This window comes from Pogona vitticeps, chromosome 6 (genome assembly GCF_051106095.1).
Source record: "Pogona vitticeps strain Pit_001003342236 chromosome 6, PviZW2.1, whole genome shotgun sequence".
Lineage (NCBI taxonomy): Eukaryota > Metazoa > Chordata > Lepidosauria > Squamata > Agamidae > Pogona > Pogona vitticeps.
Window position 1 is genome coordinate 89,473,960 of NC_135788.1, and position 22,641 is coordinate 89,496,600.

Genomic DNA, 22,641 nt, shown 5'->3' on the forward strand with positions numbered 1-22,641 from the left:
GGCTTCTTGTAACTTGAGCCCATTATTACATGTCCTATACTCTGGAATTATCGAGAACAGATGCTGACTCTCCTCCGTATGACTATCTTTCAAGTATTTGAAAAATCCCATTATATCTCCCCTCAGTCTTCTTTTCTCAGGTCTAAACATGCCAAAGTCTTTCCATCTTTCCTCATAGGGCTTAGTTCCCGGTCTCTTGATCATCCCTGTTGCCCTCCTCTGAACTTGCTCGTTTGTTGGTATCCTTCTTGAAGTGCCATGTTATATGAGGCCTAACCAGTTCTGAACAGAGGAAGACTATACTTCTGTTAATAGCCTAAAATAGCATTTACCTTTTTTGCAGCCACATCACACTGTTGGTGCATATTCAGCTGGCAATCTACAACAATTCTAAAACACTTCTCCTTCATAACATTATTGAGCAAAATATCCCCCATCTTATAACTGTGTATCTGGCTCCCAACCCCTCCTCCAGGTGTAGAACTTTGAACTCATCCCTGTTAAATCACATTCTGTTGCTTTCGGCCCAGTGCTTGAGCCTATCAAGAGCTTTTTGAATTTTACCTCTGTCTTCCAGGTTATAGGGACGTGGTGGCGCTGCGGGCTAAACCGCAGAAGCCTGTGCTGCAGGGTCAGAAGACCAAGCAGTCGTAAGATCAAATCCACGTGACGGAGTGAGCTCCCGTTGCTTTGTCCCAGCTCCCGACAACCTAGCGGTTCGAAAGCATGTAAATGCAAGTAGATAAATAGGGACCACCTCGGTGGGAAGGTAACAGCGTTCTGTGTCTAAGTCGCACTGGCCATGTGACCACAGAAGATTGTCTTCGGACAAACGCTGGCTCTATGGCTTGGAAACGGGGATGAGCACCGCCCTCTAGAGTCGAACACGACTGGACAAAAACTGTCAAGGGGAACCTTTACCTTTACCTTCCAGGTTATTTAGCTACTCCATCCAATTTTGTCTCATCTGCAAATTTGATACGCATTCCCTGCACACTCATCCAAGTAATTAATAAAAATTTTGAAGACTAACTGAAGCTTCTGGTACCCCACTTCTTGTCTCCTCCCAGTCTGAGTTCCTTCTTTTTCACAATAGGGGCAATGTTGGCTTTCCTCTACACATCCGGCACTTCACCCATCCTCCATGATTTAAAAACAAAACAAAAGAAAACCACAGTGGTTCTAAGAGTTCGGCAGCCAGTTCCTTTAATACTCTTCAATGCAATTCATCGGGCCTTGGAGATCTGAACTTGTTCAAAGTAATAAGGTATTTCTTAAATATTTGTTTATCAATCTCAAGCTGAAATCCTGTCCCCTCCACTTGTACTTCACATTTGCCTGGAGGATCATAAGAATTAATTTTGGGAAAAGACTAAGCTAAAGTAGGAATTAAGCATTTCTGCCTTTTGTTACCGGTTATCACTTTTCTATCCTCACTTAATAGCTCAGCTGCTGTCTTCTTAGAGGGCGTTATGGGGTCCTGAATAGATACTGGAGGTCCTGCTACTACCACCCTGATAGCAGGGGCTCAGGGTAAATTACCTCAGCTGCCCCATCTTCGGTGTACAACTCTGTTTCTCAATATATTATCAAAGAAAATATAAATGCCAGTTCAAATATCTTGCAATAACAGTATGTCTCATCGGTAGCCTCCGGGTGGGCAGGAAGTTGAGAAGACAAAGAGAGAAAAGAGGGTTGCTACGCCCCACTTTTGGCTGTGTCTGTTCACCATCTTGGCCTCCCACTAAATACAGTATTAACCCTAAAGGAATACAAACCCTGCTATAATAATGTTTCTCAATTATCCTGATCTATACGCCATATTTAATTGTTTGGTGACTGGGCCACGAATCACATAACGAAATTTTAAAACATGCAGAAATCCTGCAATCATGCTTCTATAAGCAATAGGCTTCCAGGGTGTGTAAATCATGTCTTGCCTACTTAAAATTCAAACCCAAATGTGTGCTGTTATGATTTTGCTTGAGAAGTAGTCTTTGGAAAAAATGGACCTGATAAAGTTCATGTGTTTTCTTGTCACACCCTATATACATAAGCTAAATCTCAAACAAATAGTACAAAAAAAAAAAAAAACCAGGACACATACACATTCAGCAACAGCACTGTCTGAACCAAGAGTATTTCACATATCTCAGGATGACTCAGAAAACAGACACAGAAGGCAGCCGGGGGGGGGGGTGATATGTATGCTTGAACGGGGATACAGGTGGGCAGCTTCTCTGCTCTCTGTTAGGTGTTTTGGGTCATCAACCACACATAATAATAAATATTGTTCTCAATGGCATTTCGGCAACTTGTTCCTGCAGGAAGTCTGGAAATGATCCATATTCCATCTTTCACGTTCTAAAATAAACTTGTTTTGTAATGGAAGAATCAGACGTCCTCTACTTTTACTTTCAAAATAGATAAAACAATCAATGCAATTATACATGAAAGTCTATATACAACTTAGACAAGGATAGGTACAGCACTGACACCTGTAAGGCTTTCCTCAGTGGACCCCAACTTATATTCAATGTTACTTATGCACTTTATGCAAAAGAGAAAAGGGCAAAGTACAGTGGTGCCCCGCATAGCGACGTTAATCCATTCCAGGATTAATGTCGCTATCCGGATTCGTCGCTATGTGGAGGTGGAAAACCCCATAGGAACGCATTAAACTGTTTAATGTGTTCCTATTGGGGAAAAACTCACCGGTAAGCGAAGATTCCCCCATTCGGCCACCATTTTCACTGCCTGTTAAGCGAGGGCAGGGCGCGAAAATGCTGTGGGCGGCCATTTTGCTGATCCGGCGGCCATTTTGGAACGCCGATCAGCTGTTCTGCAAACATCACAATGCGAAGATCGATAAGCGAAACGCTGATCGATCATCACAATGCGATTTTCGGCCATTGAGAACGTCGCATAAAATGCGTCGCTATGCGGATTCGTCGTTAAACGGTGCGCTTGTTAAGCGAGGCACCACTGTAGTTTGTACCTCAGCATAGCTGCTGCATCAATGTAAAGCAACCATTATGTTCTTGGATGCATTTTCTTCACGTCGGTGGTAATTTATACCACCGTATCACCCTCAACATCTGATCTCATCAATTGGGGAAGCTAAATGTGCTTGGGACTGGTCAGTATACAGATGGAAAACCAACAGGTAATTAGCGATTTTTCAGGTACTGCTAAGAAAGATTCCTGCCTGAAACAGAGGAAAACCATTTCCAGTCACAACTGATCTAGACCAGTCATTCTCAATCTTTTTGACCATGGCCATAAACACATTATGAAAGGTATATTGGCTGAATCAGGATTGTATAAGTAGCATAACCACCTTTATAAGGTGGTGTGTGAAGAACTGTTTCCAGTCTGTGGCCCCCTTCAAATGTGCCAGGGCTTCCTCAGGGGCCATATGGACCCCACTGAGAATGGCTGGTCTAGATGGATCAATTGTCTGACTCAGCGTAAGGCAGTTCCTTATTTAGACACAGATACTCTTGCAATACCATGGATGTACAGTGGTGCCTCGCATAGCGATCGCTTCGTTTTACGACAAAATCGCTTTGCAACACATTTTTTGCGATCGCAAAAGCGATCACTTTGTGATGTTCCCTATGGGGGAATTTCGCTTTGCGATGATCGGTTCCCTGCTTCGGGAACCGATCGCAAAGCGATGATTTTTAAACAGCTGATCGGCGGTTTCAAAATGGCCGCCGGGTAAACAAAATGGCCGCCCGCTGTGTTTAGGGACGGACTCCTCACTTACCAGGAAGCGAAAATGGCCGCGCTATGGAGGATCTTTGCTGAATGGTGAGTTTTAAGCCCATAGGAACGCACTGAAGGGGTTTCAATGCGTTTCTATGGGCTTTTTAATATCGCATAGCGAAGTTTTCGTTCTGCAGCGATTTTTGCGGAACGAATTAACGTCGCTATGTGAGGCACCACTGTACAGCATTTAATTTGCTCTAACTCAGTTTAACTGGGGTCTAACGGATTCCAACAGATTTTTAAATTAATCTTCAGCAGGAGACACAGTGATATAGTGAGTATATTTGGGGGCTGGGATTTATCCATAAATTCAAGTTAATTACCAACATGTGTGCACACAGAATGAAATGAGAAAGGTCTGAAACACCGCAGAATTATTAATACATATGAACACAGGCTGAAGGAGGAGTTTTCATAGAAGTTGAAGTCAGTCATAACCCTCCCCCCAAATATAAAAAGATTAAAAAAGCAGAGGGATCTAAGCAGCACACGCCAACTGACTGAAGCACAGATCACACTGGTGTAGCTGTTGTACCACATGAACAGAGCTTAATGGAGCAGCTGGCTTTACTGATGAACCCCTCCCTCCCCTCCCCTTACCTTCAGCTTTTTGCCCTTGTAGGGGTTCTTCACATGCTCCTCAGCATCCATGATCAGTTCTGTCAGGGTTCGGAACTTTCTCACCTGCACGAATAACCAGTGATTGCACAAGGAATGAGAGACAAACACTGCCAACAGTTTCAAGGGTTGCCAATTTTTATTGGTACATTAAATCAAGCAAAGCGATAAAGCTGAAGTGGGGTCAAGTATTAGGGGCAAATTCGGTTTCCTCAATGAATGTATCTTGATTCTCATCTAACAGCCATGAATCATGTTACACGTGGGCTTTCTTCAGACAAGTAGGACACTGATAGTTCTTCCATTTCCTCCCATTTGCAAAAGAACATTCAGTCTGAAGCAAGATACTTTACCCTGAACAATGATCACACAAGTGATTAAAAAACATATGGCTCTAATAATTACCTACAATTCTGGGGGCATTAATCATGGAGCATGGTTTCTCTGAGGTAAATACCATGTTTTTTTATGCTCCATGCACCCCCTAGCATGTAGCTGCCACTACATAGGCACTAAATGGCAACACATTCTACATTTCTGGTGCTATAGATTAAAATCACAATACTTTTAATTATACATGAGCATGAAAGGGAGCAAAGAATGTAAGAAAAAATATACAGAAAAAGAAAACAGGGAATGCAAGAAAGAAAGAAGATTTACATTGCAAATCAAAACTGAAAGAACAGCAATGGAGAGAAATCACCTCTATGCAAAACACGGATCAACTCAAGATCCACGTGGGGAGGTGTGACTCCAGAATGGCTAATGCCTATTATGATTTAATTTCTGTAATTTCATACTGAAGTATCATCTCTGTAATACCTCTTCCTTATTGAGATATAATGATTTTAACAAAAACCTTGGAAATTCCTAAGATTACTCACCATGGGTGGAGAATTCTGGGAGTAGCAGTCTAAAAAAGTACTTTTTCCAAACTGCATTCATGTAAAAAAACCAGACTGGCTATGTTTGCACACACAGTTACACTACTCTTCACTATTAGGTTGTGACAAGATTTCTGCCCCAAGCCTGACCAAAGCATCACAGCACACCACTCCCATGTGGACTGGATCAGTTATTCCACAGGAGTAGACAGGATATAGGTGTGCACTTACTACTCTATCTGTTTGCTTGATTTGCAGTAGATTGGCAATAATTTTTGACTCCCGATTATTTAACATCAGGAGCAACAAAAACACATACATAGGTTATTTTGAAGAAATAAAGAAAGCTAAGGGCAACCAAAACTGGATTTTTGTGCAGAATGTATGTGCTGTTCAATTTAAATATTTAAAGCAAATTGTTGTGTTCACAATTCCTTGTTCCTAAAGTGCCAATCTTTTTTTTAACCAACCAGAGGTCCTCCTCCAAGCTGCAAAGGGGAAGGGAGCAGGGAACACGCAAGCTCAGTTCCTCACTCTGACACATTCGGAGTTAACCAAACAGCATTAAATCATTATTTGTCATTACAGTACATGCAAACCAGGCCAATATCTAAGAATGCTATCTTTCTATCAGTTGCTGTTTTCACTGATGCCAGAGAGGTGGGTGGGCAAGTACCAGATGCTTGTGTTCCACATCCACTACTACCCCAAACCCATAAGGTTGCAATCCTTCCTCTGGCATTTGTTACCACAATCTACCTGCAACTTAAAAATATCTTTGGCAGCAAACAGCTAGCAGCACCTTTTAGGTGCACAACAGACCATTTGAGTCTCTGTTTCTTTTTAATGCGATTGGTCTCCAGAGGAGCTATTGGGAGGGTTCTGGAGGATTACAGTAGAGACACTGATCACACTTTGCCCATGCCTGCGCTCGAAACTTAACAGTGCAATTCAATGTCCAATTCCTGGCAACTCCAGTTTAAAGGATGAAGTAACAAGCGATAGCAAAAAACCCTAACCCAAGACCCTGGACAGATCTGGCATTAGAAACTTGACTGCAGTTCTACAGTATATGGGTCTACTCAAAAATACATCCAATATGTTCAGTAAGTCCTACTTTCAAGAAAGGTGACATAAGGTCGAAGCCAAAATAGACTTGGAAGGTAACAACAAGCCAGTGGACCATACCAAGATGACAGAATTAATGAGACTGTAGTAAAGGCAGTGATAAAGACTGGAGGAAGGTGAAACTTGGCAGTAAAGGGCATGTTTTCCCATGGTAAACTATATATGCAGAGATCTGAATCCTAAGGTAATAACTGAAGACAACAACTGGAGAAGGAAGACAGACAACACAATAACAAGTGAATGAAGCAGCAATATGCCCTGCCACCTCACTGGAAGAGACTGGGTCCATCTCTCAGATCCGACTTGCAGCACATGAGGCCAGACAGATCAGCCTGCACTAGACCAGAGTACTGCACTGTATATAAAGTGACACAGCATGACACAATATCACATCACACCAAACAGGCAATTACCTCATTGGAGATCTCAATCCACTTAATCTTGCACATGTCGCCGGAAAAGTCCTTGAAGGCAACTTTGTCCCAATCAAGATGGGATTCAGTGGTTTTGAACTTGCTACCATCATTGGAGGGCAAATTGTTCTTCATGCACTCCAAGAGGGTCAGCATGTCTTCCTGAGTCCAGCGGTCTGGGAGGAAAGGTACATCAATATGCCATATGATAGATTTTATATACACTTGCACATACAAGAGCCACATCCCAATCAGGTGTGTGTGTGTGTTCAATCAATGAAATCAGATACTTAAACACACACACACACTGCAAGAACTCATTTCTTTCTAAGAACCCTTAATTTAAAAACCATATTGTTTAATATACTAACTAAAGGGAGAAGAAAATGGTATTGGACTTCAGATTTGTAAACTGAGAATATCCTATATTAGAGAAACTTAAAATATAATTTCCATGATCCACTGTTCTTGGGAGTTTTCAACCATATCAATAGTGAAACAACTTCTGATTTTGGCTCCATAGCATAGTTAAGTCTAACAAAATCAAATCCAGCATAAATCCTTTAGAAAATTCTAGATCCTAGATACTTTGTTCACTCCCTAGAAGGTAAATGTTAAGGTGCAATTAGGGCTGCAAATCTATTTACTTTGGTGTCAATTCTAATGAATTCAAGGGGAACCTACTAATGAGCCGTTTGACACAGTATTGCGTTGTAAAAGTTTCAGTTCTGCTAACTTTTAGAAGTTTTCAGCAATAACACATACTCATAAGGCCAGGATGTAATGTGAATATGTAAGCATAAAATCAACCAAGAAATAGATTATGTGATAAACATAGTAAATTTTGGATTTGGTTGACCAGCTCAGAATTCTGGAATTGTTTAGATTTGAAAACGTGTTCAAATTGTAAGAGGTTTTAACAGGATCATGTTAAAACGTCTGTAGATAGGTTACTACGGTATCTGAACACATTTTCATCAAATCCAGAATTCTGAGCTGGTCAACTAAATCCTAAATTTACTACCTTTATCACATAATCTATTTCCATTGAATAATACCAAAAGTAGCCAATGACAGATGAACAGGATTATTATTAAATCAGAATCACTGTCATGGATTTTTTTAAAAGAAACTCTTACTTTTTCTTCATAGCAAGGGTAATAACTGGCAGCAAAGAATACAGCGTGGACTCCAAAATTTGGAAAATCTGCACATAACAAAATCCCTATTCTGTAACCAGTGAAAACCCTAACATCCTCAAAATTATGTGAATGAAAAAATGCCAATGCAAGCAAAAATACACAAAAAGTTTTAGAAGGAAATTGATGTGCACAGAGAAAAGAAATCATAAGGGATGTGTTATTTTCTTCAGTAGTTAACTGTATTTCATACAAGTCTGAGTCAAAATAAGTTACACTGCATTTAACAGAGACGCCGGCATAAATGGTATAGGATGGCTGTCTCATTTACACAACAGAAATAAATAACTAAATAACTAAAAAGTCCTCTAAATAAAAACCAGGTTTGTGTTTTTACAGAGTAAAGAGGTTGGGAAAATCAATCCCTCAATATGTTTCTGACTACAACATCCATAACTGCTTACCATTCCCTATGACAGCCAGGATGTCTGAGAGGGCAGAACAAATGGGAAGAATTCCTAACTCAAGGATAATTTTTGGTTCAGGAAACTGAGCCAGGGAGGCTAGCAGAAAATGAAAATTCTTTTGCTCTTAGAAAACACGGGCAATAGTGCCATACCAGAAATCCATCACATGGAATGCATGTATCAAAAGCAAAAATCAAAGCAAAGCATGCTGTTTACGATGTTTTTCCATTTATAAGACACCCACCCTTTTCTAACCCAAAAATTAAGAAAATGTAGCTTTGAGGATTCAGCCTCTGGGCTCAGAACAGTTGGACATTTTGAGTCCCTATTGAATCTGAGCACCGCCTACAGGCTCTGTGTTCCAATTGGTTTGTACAGCATCAGCTGACGTCGGTTCCATAAGGCTTGTGATTGGAGGAAGCGAAGTCTGCTGACTATAGGAAGCTACACCACGTGACTGAAGGAAGCCTGTTTAGATGCAAAATATGTGCCATTTTGTTTTCTCCTCAACTATCTCCGCTTACTTCTGTGTAAAAGACGCCCCTCAATTTTCAGTGTAATGATTTTAGGAAAAACTAAAATCTTATACACAGAAAAATGCGGTATATACCGCCCCATTAAACACTCTCTGGGCGGTTTATAAGTTAATTATGCAGACTACACATCCCCCCCTCCTGAGCTGGGTACTAATTTTATTGACCTCAGAAGGATAGAAGTCTGAGTCAACCTTGATTTTGCTACCTGGGATTGAACCTCAGGTCATAAGCAGTTTTGGCTGCAGTACAGCAGTTTAACTGCTGCACTACAAGGCTCCTATCATTCATGTAGACACAGAAAATGCCTTGGAAACCATCAAAATTCAAATATTTATAAACATGAACTTATAATGCGTATGTTTAAATATCTCCTCTACGCTTCTGGCTCACTGTCAATGTTGCTAGGTTCTGCCATCACCAACCAGGTTAGGTGGCACAAAATATTTTTTTCAGCCCAGGATCCCATTCTTGAGAAATGTCTTGTGTTATCAACTTGACTCTTCTCACCTTGATTTTTGGGGGCTGTCATTTCTAAATCAGTTGGACTATCCGCTTCTCCGTTCATCCTCCACCTCTCGGACCCTAGGGTGACACCTCCTGGGTCTCCCCCTTCCAACTCCCTCTCTTCCCCCTTCACGGTGGCGTAAATCAATTTTCACTCTGAAAGAATGAACACCATAGTATTACAGTGTGGCCTTTGCTGACCATTACCACTCTTTTAGGATGAAGCAGCAACTACGGCATGCTTGCTGCAAACAAAGCCTTTTTCACACCAAAATAAAACACCTTGCAGAAAGAATGTTGAGCCCCACCCACGTTTAAGAGCAAGAGTGAACCAAGAAGACAGGCACCTCAATTAGCTCAAGAGGTGGGCAGACATCTTTTCTCTGGCATACATTCCTATCTGAACAATAAACAGAGACATCTCCTCTGGTGGACGGAGCATGAAGGTTTTTTTATGAGTCAGAAGATCTTTAGATGACCAAAGATGGTCAAGGCTGCAATGTCTTAGAATTCCCTTTCCCTACAGCAGGACCGAGCAATCTGTGGCCCTTCAGGTACTGTTTAACTAAAACTCCTATCATCCCTCATCATTGGCCTATAGCTATTTACAGAAAAATAGAAGTTGTAGTCTAACAGTTGCAAGGCACAAGCTGGCTTGGTCTAGAGCAGGAGTGGGCAAAGTCTCCTTCCTGGGCTGTTCTGAGCCTCCAGCTTTCCCTCAAACTTTTCTTGGCCAAAAAAAGCTGAGCTGGTCTCTGTACAAAGGAGCAAAGGTAGGTGGAAGCGTTTCTAGGGAATCCCCAAGGAGTGGGGATTCATTATTATAGTAAGTCACAGGCCCCATCTACACCACTCAATTTCTGCAGAATACTCTTTTTCAAAACTAGACATGGACTTTTTAGCCACTTTGTTCCATTTCTTAATTTTGGGAATTCTTGGCAGTCTGTGCAGCCCCCAAAGAATTTTGGGTACAGGAAATTGCCCCTGAACCCTGTAGAGTTGTCCATCCCTGGCCTAGGTGACAGTTATCAAGACATCCTCACTAATTCACCAAGGACTAGGTTTCTTGAAAACCTCTGTGAAATGTGCTAAACACACAAGCTTGAGCTAAGGAGAGCCGGTTCTCTGCTTAACAGGAGTAAATCTCCAACAGTGGTGAGGCACAAGAGTCATGGACAATTTGATGGAGGACTGTTCACATATGAAGAAAGAGAAATCAAGACAAGAAGTATAGTTGAGTCACATGGTGGGCCTTGGCCGTGGGAGCCTTGCTTTCAGTATTAGAAAAGCTATGGAGCTCACCTGGGTGAGCTCATCTTGAGGCACTTACAACCTCACAGCCTGGCCACTTCACAAAGCAGTTGCAAGGTTGGACTAGGGGCAACCCACTTATCTCGCCTCAGACGTTTTTGGGGAAAAAGGCAAGACACAAAACGCAAGTAAGAATAATTACACAAATGTGCGAACTATGAAAGAAAGATTAGCTATGCTTAGTAAGGCCTCCCTTCAGGAGAGAGAAAACTTTAAATCTAAGGAAGTAGGGGAATCGGTAGGGTGTTTTTTTTAAAGCTACAAACCTAATGGTTAAAGTGAGGAGAAAAAGTGCGGGATGTTTCGCAGTGACAGCGCCACCAAGAAGAAAAAGATCGAAAAAGTCAGCAGTGAAATCCCTCGATCTCCACCTGAAGGCAAAAAGGGCTGGGTAGGGTTTTCTTATGAGACCAGGAACGAGGTCTTCTTCCAGGCCCAAAGAACGAGGATCCCTGCCACGCAGGAGGTGGGGCGGAGAGGAGGATCCTTTGGAAGGGGGTGGAGACAGCCAAGGAGGCCGGCGGGCGGGCAGGCGGGCGAGTGGGAGGGACCTGCGCCTGGCTCTTCTCTCCCTCCCGTCCCTCCTGCTCTTCAGAGGCCGCCCCACCAGCAGCCAATCTCCGCTACCGCCGCAGCCTCCCTCCAGCCGAAGAGAGACGCAGCTGCTGCTTGGCCGCCCCCTCCTCCCCTCTCGCGCCGACTGCCTGTCTCCAGGCAGGCGGGAGAGCCGAGCCGAGAGCCGGAGCGGCTGCTGCAGCTGCTTCGCCTCCTCCTCCTTCCCCCCCACCTCCTTCCTCTCCACACGCCCTGCGGGCGCCACCGAAGGAAAAATCTAGCCGCCGCCGCCACCTCCTCGTCGGCCTGATTCCGCTTCGCTCGTCCTCCCGCTCTCTCTCTCTCTCTCCCTCCCCGCCTTTCTTTTTTTTTTAAATCCAGGACGGGCTCCAATTTATCCTTTTCCTCCCGAGGACAAGGAGAGGGAGCGTTTCGCCACAACCTCGCCTCGGTCGGTTCTCGTAGGGTAATCCCGCGTTCCTCCCCGTCCTGATTTGTGCCGACCCTTCGAGAGACGGGGGGAGATCTTTGGATGACCGGATCGCAGGATCTTTTTTTTTTCCTTCCCCCCCCCCCGCTTCCAAGATTTTCGCCCTTCCCCTGGATTTCTACAGGATTCGGTTTAGGATCCACCGCTCTCTTTCGAGAAACACAAACGTCCTAAAAATGCAACCTCTTTTGTTATCCCTGGAAAACCCCTTTTTCCCCCGCTGGTCTCTCCCCTTCCCTCCCCAAAAATAATCGGGAGGGAGAGACGGCTGGCTTCCGCAAATCGTCCTTATTCCCAACGCTATCCCTTCGATCCAAATGCTTCCCCTTTCCCCTCCTGGCCACCCATGCTCTTTGGATCCCTCTCCCCGTTTCCCGCCGCCTCCCCAAAGCAAGCAGCCACCTCTGGAGAGTAGGTCGTTCCGGATCCCCGCCGGGCAGGCAGGCAGGCAGGCAGCCGCTTCGGGAACGCGGGCTCGCGTCTCCCCTTCCCTCCCGCGGCGAGCGCAGCAACAACCTTCCCCGATCACCGACGGGGAGAGCCAGGGCGCGAGGTCCGGTCCGGTCCCTCTCCTCCGCCCGGTACCGCAGGCGACGCAGCGGATCCCGCCTCCGTCAGCGGCGGAGGAACGCGACCCAGGGCCCGGCGTTTGTGGAGCACGGTGCGGGTAGCGTGCGAGTTCCGCGTCTCTCTTTTCTCTCCGTCGGTGCGACCTCGCTGAGGCGGTTAATAAGGATGAGACGAGCCCGCCTCGTTGTGGCGGCGGCGGCGGCAGGCGCGAGTGGGGAGGAGGAGCAGGAGCCGGAGAGGAGCCGCTGCAGCAGCAGCCCCATCGGAGCCGCTGGTGGAAGGGGGGCGGGGAAGGCTGGCTCGCTGGCTGGCTGGCTGGCTGGCGGGAGGGAGAAATGAATGCCCGGCTGGGGGCGTCCAGGCAGAGCCGAGGGAGGGCAGCACGTCCTGGCGGCTCCGGCTCCTGCCGCCGCCTCCTTTTCCTCCACCACCACCAGCGCCCAGACCCCCGGGGAGCGCCTCCCCCTCCGCGCCTAGGGCGCACGGCAGCTCGGGCTCGCCCAACCCTGCTAACCCCCATTCTCCACACACATCCGCCACGGGGAGCCCCCGAAAAAAGCGCCTGGCCGAGGGAAAGAAAAGAGAGGGAAGGGGAGGGAGGGACGTCGGAGCGCTCGCCTGAATGGAGCCACCCTCCGGATGGCGGAGCGCGCCGGCTGCAGCCGGTCGGGCAAGGCCAGGGTGAAGCCAACCTCGCCGAAGCTCCGCGGCACAAAAGAAGGGGAGGATTATTTTTACTCGATTCGATTGGGGTTTTTTTTCCTTTTAAAAGTTAAGGATAGCTATAGGATATGTAAGAAAAGCAGCGTTCAGCTGCCGTGACAGGAAGGCGAAGAGAAAAAGGCAACGCTTTGCCCACGACGGAGCGGTTTCTCTTCCTCTGCAGGCGCCGAGAGGAGGGAGACAAGGCGGCGGCTCGGCTCTTTCCACCGCCGCCGCCTCTTTTCTTCCAGCCCGCGCTAGGGCCCCTCCCTCGGCTCTCAAAGACACCCAGACCACGGGTGTGGGAATCGGGGGCTCTATAGACATTTTATCACCCGCTTCTTCCCACCGATCTCCTGCCGTGCGTAATCGAGAGCGGGGAGGAGGAGGAGGCGAAGCCGCGGCCGCTTCCCCTTGGCTCTCCCTCGGCCATGGCCGACCGCCGCGGCCTCTCCGCCCTAGAGCGAGCGCGTGGAGGAGAGGAAATGGGCCCCGATTCGAGTGTTCCCCCCCCCAACCAATCCATTCCCAGCCCCCCGATGCAATTACGCACACATTCACACACAGACAACCGCCAGGCGAACCCCCCCCCCCGCATTTCCAATCTTCAAACTAAGGTCTTATTTCAAATACACCCCGAAGCCTCGAAAATGCGTCCGAGAACAAAACGACTGAAAATTCAACGTGCCGTTTCGAATGTGTTTTAATGCACGCTCCCCGAGAAACAAATCCAGCCCACGTATTCCTTTTTTTTTTCCCCCTCTCAGCCTTACCGAGGAAACAGGAGAGCCCAGGAGGAGAAAAACAGAAGGGTGGTGGTTGTTGCTGCTGCTGCAGCCGCCTGCCTGCCCGCTCGCCTGCCCGTCGTCCTCCTCCACCACCGGAGCCCGAGGAGGTAACAAAAGCGCCTCCCTCCAGCCCCAGATGGCGGAGCGCAGCGTCGGGTTAATGGCGAGCTCCACATGCGCTCGTCCTGCCGCAAAGCCAGCCCCGGCGGTAGGCAGCGTCGCCTCGGATCGTGCCTTCTTTCTCCCCCCCCCTCCCTCTGATCCGTCCTTACCCACCCACCCTCCTTTGCAACGGGGGGCTCCATACTGGAGCTGATTCGAGGGGAGATTTTTGAGCCCCCTTCTACGTCTGCAACCTACCTGCAGATCGGAAAGGCTTTGGAGACCAGCTTCCCCCCTTTTTTTCCCCCCTCTCTTCTTTCCTCGGCTTGCTTTAGCTGGGAAGCGTTGGTTGAATGCACGCCAGCTCTGCAGCGCTGGCCCCGGGCGTGGACTCGCTCCAGTCCCCGCAGAGAGCTCGCACTTCCCCCGCCTCCATCGCGCTGCTTTTTTCTTCCAATCAGCCGGTCTCGTCGGCTCCCGGATCCTTAGGCAACCTCACAGCCCTTCTTCACCAAGTCCCCACTTTTTCCATCTGCTGCCTAAAACGGGGTCGCAAAAACGGAGACCAGGGCCTCGATCTCGCGCTTGCTCTCGCGTCCCCCCTTTTTTTCTCTCTCTCTTACCAGGTTGTGGGGCTCTCAATCTATCTGGAGTGTGGAGAATGTGTGTGTGTATATGTGCGTATGTTTTTATTGCTCTTTGCTTTTGCAACACTGTAGTCGAACCAGAGGAGGGAGGAGGGGAAAGAGGAAAAGGAAGAGAAGGAGAGAGAGAGAAAAAGAAAGGAGGGGGGGGAGACCTTACATTTGCCACAAATCCTCTTCGTTTGGCGTTTGTAAAACGATCACAAATCACACGCACTCGATTTTAATTCCTCCTGCGACCTCCCCTTTCTCTCCTCCCGTCCCCCCCCCCTTTTTCAAACGATCTCATCAAAAAGCGGGCGGGGAGGGAAGAGTTCCCAATTTACACAGCGGAGAGAGCGAGGGCTGCTGCTGCAAAGCCGCCGGATTATTTCTGAGGGCAGACATATTTTTGGCAACAAACGGGATTTTTTTTTTAAAGGTCCCAGTTCGTCTGCCTCGCAAACAACGGGGGGGGGGAGGGGTGTGCGGCTCCCCGCTGGCTGTTTATTGACACTCATCTCGGGGTTGCATTCGAAACCGCTGTGCAAAAAAATGACATTCGTAGAGAGATCGCAGTCAAAAGCCAAGCTCCTCTTTCGCTTCTTCCTCCCCCCCCCCGCAACACACTCTTTTTTTTTAAATTTAATTTTTTTTCCAGCTCCACCTTTGTTGTTAAGGGCGTCATCTGCCGCCGCAGCCAATCATCTGCTTGTGGAGTTGTCTGTCAAATTAACGCCAATTGCAACGCGCAAAAGCGACTTTTACACAGGCACACTGAAATGCAATTAGGTATGAGCTTTTTAGGAGGTAGGCGAGAGATCATCTCATCAACCCCCACCCAGCCTTCTCCAATGGTAAAGGCAGAGGACTAAGCAGGAGTCTCTTCTGCTTTGCAAATAGTAGGAAATCGGCAACCATTTCTCAGCTTCTCATTTTATATACACTGGGGAGTGAAATTTAAAAGGAAGGGAGAATCATCGTGGTGAAATATATTAATTGTAATATACTAACCATAACCATAAAGGAAGAATTTAAAGAGCAGCGTGATTTAAATTGCACATTTATATTATTGTAGGCCTTACTGAATCTAGAATAAACATTTTGAAAGTAAGCATCTTAATATCTTATGCTAAACACTTTGGTTTTCAGTTATTCATGCTGAATATTGTGTATTGTTTATTTAGATCCTGTTGGAGCTGTGTGAAGATTTTTAAAATCTCTTCAGTTTTAAAATACATGAGTAATGATCAATATGAATACTGTTAAGTTCAAGGGAATTTCCTCCTAAGTAGCGCTAAATAAAAGCCTAGTCTTCACCTGAAATTCAGCCTCTCCACTTATTTTACAAAGTAAAATGACATTATTCTGTCCATTATATAAATTGAACAGTCCTGTAACAATTTTTGGCAAATGGGTTCTCTCAAACTTGTGCCAAGTCTAACTGAAACCTCTCTTAAGCACTGTCAAAATAACGGTTTAGAATTACATTTTTACAAACATCATTATTTTTACCATTATTTGCATGTTTTACTGTTGTCTCATACTTTTTGTACCATGATGTTGATTTTAGATTTTTTTAAAAATTCCCATTACTTACTAAATGTGCCATTTACTAAATGTGTGAGTGTCAGACAGATGATTTGGTTCCATTATTTTCTCCTGTCCCATGAACACATTCTAGTCTTATTCTGTTGGTTTTTTGTGGTTTTTTTTTTTGGTTTGGAAATATTCCACTGAATGCAGATGTCAGCTATAGATGTTAGTCAAAATGTATTCTTAATTTCAGGCTAAATGCCATTCTGTTGTCAGTGTTGTCAGGCTTCTGCCTGTGGCCCCCACTAATTAAAAGGTACACAGTTACAGTAGGTTGCTACACAGATCTGTGGTGTTCTGCAAGGCATACAAAAATAAAACAACAGTTATGTGGTACTTTAAAGACAGGTATACTTGCTGTGAGCTTTTGTGGAGCGCAATCTGCATGCACAGGCAAATGAGTTGTAATCTACAAAAGCTCACACTGAAATCGGTCTGCTGATCTTTAACGGCTCTTCTGGTGTTGCTGTTATACATTCTGAAGTGCACTGACTACATGTCTTCCTCTCTGACAACGGTAAAGCGTATGTTACACACATTGTTTCATTACAGTACCTGGTTTCGCGTATCCACATGTGTAAAACTGGAACTGCATACAGTATATCTTATCTTCACTGTGTTGTTTTTTTTTCCTTGCAAATTAATACAACTGAATCAGCACATTATTCCTGTGTTCCCTTGGAGATTTTTGGGTTCCACATTCATTTTCCAGACATCCTGCAATAGGCAATTACCAGGCAACAAAGTCTGGTGTATCCCCTTGACGATTTCAGTGTTCCTGGAGTTGTTGCTTTTAAATACAGTTGTGAGTCTTAATCCAAGCCTGCACTCATCAAAATTCACTCCTGGGGCTCATTTTCAGTAGCAGAACTCAACTCTGAATATATGCAGAGTGCCTTTTTGTCACCATTCGCTAAACAGAGGGCACAACTAGACAGGGGAATTTGAAGCAATTCGGGTTTCATTTAAAAGCCTCTTACGCAATCAATTTTATCTCATACTTGAGTGACCCCCTCCATTCACACAGAAGACTTTTTTCTTCTCTGAGAAGGATCCAGACAGAACTTCAGATTGCTCCAATTTCTCCCTTTTTTAATTATTGAGGCCCTGCCCCTGCTCCCTTTGTCACCTTTTGTGGTGACTGTCATTCCATGGATTGTGGCACCTCCCTTTTTTAAAAGCTTAATCAAGTAAGTGGCATAGTGCTAAACCGGGAAGACCTTTATAAATTAATCTTAGCATCTTGACTTTGGCCCGGAAGCATACCGGAAGCCAATCCAAATGGGTCAGAACAGGCAAAATATGGTCAAATCTAGATATGTATATCTGTGACTAGCCTGGCCACCGCATTTTGCACTTGCTGCAGATTCCAAACCACTTTCAAGGGCAACCCCATGTAGATAGTATTGCAATAGACAGTCCTTGAGATAAAGAATGCGTGAACAAATGTTATTAGGGACCTCCTGTCAAGAAAGGGCCAGAGGTGTTTTCTACCTGGCTCAGGTAGAAAAAGGCAGATATGGATATGGCCAAGATTCAATTCTCCATTGAGAGGGCAGGTTCCGAAAGCACACCCAAATTGCAAACCTGATCCTTCAGGGGGAGTGTGACACACACACACCATCAATATCCGATAGCAAACCCCTTAACTAATAAGGTTGTTGCCTCCCAACAACAGGATCTTCATCGAGTCCATACCCATAGCCAGGCAGCACTCCAAGTTCTATACAGCTTCCCATGCCAAAGGAAAAAAGGAGAGAGAAAGTTGCATGTCATTTTACCAAAAACAGCACCCTCCAAATTTCCAAATGACCTTCCCCAGTGGCCTCACATAGATGTTGAACAACAATGGGAAGCTAATTGACCCCTGTGGGACACCACATAATAGCACTGATGGGGATGAAACAGCATCCCCAAGTAGTACCCTCTGGCACTGGCCATTAAGGAAGGAGCGAAGCCAGTGCTGAGCCTCCAGTTCCCAGCGCCATTAACCAGTCTAAGAGGATACTGCAGTTGTTGGTATCAAATGCCATTGAGAGATCCAGGAGCATTAGCAGGGTCATATTCCCCTAGTCAGCCTTTTGTAACAGGCCATCTAAGAGGGCAATCAGAAATGTGCCAGTCCCATGATGTGGCCTGAACCCAGATTAAGATAGATCCAGACTGTCTGTATCCTTCAAGAATGGCTGTGGCTGATCAGCCACTAGCCTTTTGATCAGTTTCTCAATGGCAGTATATTAGTGACCCCTCAACAGTTGTTTAAATCATCAAGTTGTCTCTTTTGAGAATGGGCTGGATTGTCACCTCCTTCAGGGAGGAGAACATGTATCCCTCCTGCAAAGAGAAGTTCTTGATCTCAGTAGCTCATTCAACTGTCACCTCCCTGGCTGATTTTAAGAGCCAGGAGGAATGTGGGCCAGACAGGGAGGTGGTGGCCTTGGCACATGCAAGCACCTTGTCCATGTCATCAGGCATCACAGGCCAAAATTGATGGAGTATAACTGGACAAGATGGTATGTTGGACATAGTGCTATGACTTATTGCAATAACGGATTCAAGGGCAGGGTGGAAGACAATTGATACAGCAAATTTAAGATCTGGACAAATTAAATCAATATAAAATAAGTCAGGAAAATAAAAATTATTATCCAGTTGACTACAGAGTAATGATCTTTCTATCCTAAATGCTTGTATAGATATCTAGGTTCTTACTTAGCCCCAAAATGAAGCTAGGATTGATGCCAGGAGGGCATTCCACAACAGGGGTGCTACCCACAACTGAAGTGCTTAAGACCGTCACTTGAGGTACTGTTTTCGCCTTAAGACACAGAATAAGGCTCCCTACCAGATTGTAATGATTGGGCAGGGGTGTATGTTTAACACACACACATACACAGGCATAAGACCAGGGAAGAGGTTCCCTCAAATGTTGAGATATGAAGGTTTCTAAGGATTTAAATGTCATCAGCACACCTTAAACTTGGACTGGAAACATATTGGCATTTTTAGAAATAAATAATATATTTGTGGATGCTCACCAGTGGGCTCTTGTGCAGGTCATCCTGGAACCTTCTAGAACTGAGCTGAAGTGTCTTTTAGTAGGAACCAAGTACTGTATGGTATAACACTTCCCCATTCCTTTGCGGTTATAAGTGCTGCTAATTATTTTTGAGAAAATGTACCTTTTCAACAAATAAATATGGTGTTTATTTTATTTTCAAGAATGCCCTACTTTTTATTTTTAAACAACTGAAAAGTCATTATTGGCATCAGTAGAATAGTAAAACACTAACATTGTTTTAGAATGAGCATATATCAAAATAATTAAAATGTTGACAAACCTGTGAAAATAAAAACATCACCTACTTTCTGCTTTCAGGGTGCGACATCCTTCTTTATGAAGAGGATTCAAATACAGGAGTGACCATTAAGAATTTCTGGCTGTGTTTCAAACTACCTCATATCTGGTGAAAATGAGGGCCACATTATTAAGACCTTAATGGAAATAAGGATTCATAAGAATATGTCTGACTTCCTTTAATGAAAAGGAGCAGACGAGTGAGGCTAACTAGACTCGCACCTACCTTAGCTTCCTAGGGCCTATTTCTTCAAGAATTTTCTCCTTAGCCTTGCTCACCAGTTATAGAAGGTGGTTTAGGAGAGAAACATGAGCGATGAAGGGCTGGCCTAGCAGAGTCAGGCCGCCACCTCAGGCTGGAATCAAAAGATACCAACTGGATAATGATTTAATTTATTGTGTTTTTTTTAAATCGTCAGGAAAGGGGAAAGACAGTTGTGATATCTGTTTCAGGTACCAAAACACTTCATCTGGCCTTCATTATCATGACTGAAGGGGACGAGAGCAGCATTTGGTTGTTCTACTTCAAATCATTTTGGTTCTAGCTCATAGAACTGAGAGCTGGGGCCACAACAAGAGTGATATTAGTGAGGCACCTACCTTGCCTGCACAAAGCTGAGGGCGTAGAAAAATATGTGTAATATTGTATGTTGTGGTTTTGTATTGTATGGCTTGCAATTGCACCTTGATGGGTTGTGAATCGTCTAGACTCTGAGCACTGGTTCTTAACCTTGGGTTACTCAGGAGTTTTGGACTGCAACTCCCAGAAGCCTTCAGCACCAGCTGTCCTGACTGGGGTTTCTGAGAGTTGCAGTTCAAAAGCATCCGAGTAACAAAGGTTAAGAACCACTGAGCTAGAGAATGTTCACACGAATGAGGAGGTATAGAAGTGGAAATACTAAATACTGTAAATAATATCCCAAGTACAGCATCTCACTTCTACAGGCTACATTTCTATATCCTGACTCAATAATTGCTGGCTGGGTAGTTCAATGAGTTGGGTCCACAGTTGCAGAGTTAGATTATAAGAGTTTGATTCACAATTGTGCCTCATAGGAGAAGAGCCGTCCTGTGTAGACTTAGAGAAGCATGGAAGTTCCACAGTGCTCACAGAAGAAAGGAAAGACAAACTGTTGTGGTTACATCTCTACAATGCTGGATTCTCAGGGGAAGGGGTAAAGCAAAGGGGTCAAGTTTAAAAATTAGGAATCAAGTCCCAGAAATGTGGAGGAGAAACGACGTGTTTACAAAATCATGGATTTTCAGATTTCAGGAAGCAAGTCAGCGGCTGTTGGCAACTGTTTTAAATTGGTCACCAAAGAGGGAGCTGCCTCAGAATGCTTTGCCAGGCAGGAGGGATGCATTTGTTCCCCAAATCCCAAGATGTTTGAGTTCCCCATTAGGTGTAACTTCTCTTATTTTTGGTTGGATCTGACTAATTAGTGTGGGTGGTCCATTGCGAAATGGAAGATTTGTGTTTTTTAAATATATCTATATAAATAATTAATGTTAGCCTCCACCTGGACCTGTCTCTCAACAATTAAAAACATGTCAGTCATATAATGACGCAGTAGGCCTTAGTGGTTACTGTATTGGATTGGGGCTTAGGAGATCCCAGTATGACTCATTCTTGACTTGTGAAATTCAATGAGTGAACCTGAGTTACACTCTTCCTTGGCTGACCTAACTCACCAGGTTTTGAGAGGGATAAAGTAAGTGAAACTGGAGTGTATGGAGAAAGAGGTGATATATAAATTCAAATTCAAATAAAAGAATAAATGTTGATATGCTATAGGGATGTTTCCATTCTCTGTAGACAGACAGACAGACGATAGATAGATAGATAGATAGATAGATAGATAGATAGATAGATAGATAGATAGATAGATAGATAGATAGATAGATAGATAGATAGATAGATAGATAAGAGCGCCTCCAAGCCGCCAACAGCAGCTGCCGCCGCCACCACCACCTCTTCTAGGGAAGCGGCTCTCTGGCTCTCTTTCTCTCTCGGCACCCCCAACACCAGCCCGGCCAGCGGCTGCCTCACCGCTCGGCGGTGCTTCCTCCTCTTCGTTCTGCTTTAGCCACCTTGGCTCTGGAGGCTGCCTGGGCTTGCCTCACAAAGTTTGCTCCTCTTTCATGGTGGGGGTAGCTGCTGCTGCTGAGTGTGCCTTTTTTTGAGGGGGTCCCTCAGAGGAAGGTTACCGGACCTCTGTGTGTGTGTGTGCGTGTGCGTGTGCGCGCGCACACCTGTGGGGGCTACTGCACCGTTCTGTTTATTTTAGTGTGTACCAGTGGGGGCTTTTCTCCTTTGGCAAGGCAAATTCTGTGAGTTTTTTTTTTTAATTTATGTCGTGCCCTCCTCTGCCCCCGCCTAGGCGGTCGCCGGCACTCCCTTCTCCGCTTCTTCGTCCTGCTGCTGGTGATGGTGGTGGTAGTGAAGAAAGAGCTGGAGGGGGTCGTGACCGGTGACTAGGGCTTGTGCGTCCCCTCCTCCTCCTTGGAGCCCCAGCCGGGCTAAGGAAACTCCTGGACAGCTTCCTCAGGCTCTTGCTCCGCTTGGCAGAAAATCTGATGCAGCCCAGCCTCAGCCAGATTCTGCCTCCAGCGGCCCCCAGGTAAATTGAGTTTGAGACCCCTGCTATATGTTGTGCCACATTCCCCCACCCCCAGTTCTGTTCTTTATGCAAAATTTGGCTGTTTCTTGAGACCAGCTGAGGTTGCATTGGGGGGGGGTGCCTGCTTGTTCATGTGAGCCGTGCATGGCCAAGGCTGCCCCTCCAACTTGTCTTCATATCTTTCTTGCACCTCACTTTTGGAATGTCTTCATGCCCCCTTCCATGTCTTTTATTCCATTTCATCCAGGAATGTCTTCAGATCGCTGGAGGGGAAAAACATACTTAGGTTAGGAAACAGAGGGTTAGTCCACATGGCTGTCCTGGAGCGGGTTAAATAGAGTATGCTAGGAGGTTCAGTGTGTCATTTGGTGCAATCCTCTTATCCAAATGCATATGGATCACAAGCAATCCTGTTTTGTCTGCAGCAGCCTGTTGTCAATTTCCCAGTGTCACAATGTACCT

At 45.3% G+C, this 22,641-nt stretch overlaps 1 protein-coding gene across 7 annotated transcripts in view; it reads right to left on the minus strand.

Moving 5' to 3' along the window:
• The window catches only part of UBTF (upstream binding transcription factor), a 74,594-nt gene extending 60,020 nt beyond the window's left edge, over positions 1 to 14,574 (minus strand). For 4 of the 7 annotated variants that reach the window (XM_078377827.1, XM_020799253.3, XM_020799254.3 and 1 more), the window contains exons 1-4: positions 14,240 to 14,574; positions 9,467 to 9,619; positions 6,818 to 6,993; positions 4,375 to 4,458 (exon numbers count right to left, since the gene is read on the minus strand). In XM_078377827.1, the coding sequence (XP_078233953.1) occupies positions 4,375 to 4,458; positions 6,818 to 6,993; positions 9,467 to 9,524 (318 nt within the window). In that variant the 5' untranslated portion in view covers positions 9,525 to 9,619; positions 14,240 to 14,574. Of the gene's footprint in view, positions 1 to 4,374; positions 4,459 to 6,817; positions 6,994 to 9,466; positions 9,620 to 12,221; positions 12,366 to 13,864; positions 13,994 to 14,239 lie in introns of those variants that run through there. The other 3 variants (XM_020799248.3, XM_078377826.1, XM_020799247.3) reach the window with 3 other exon arrangements.
• Positions 14,575 to 22,641: the final 8,067 nt, after the last annotated feature.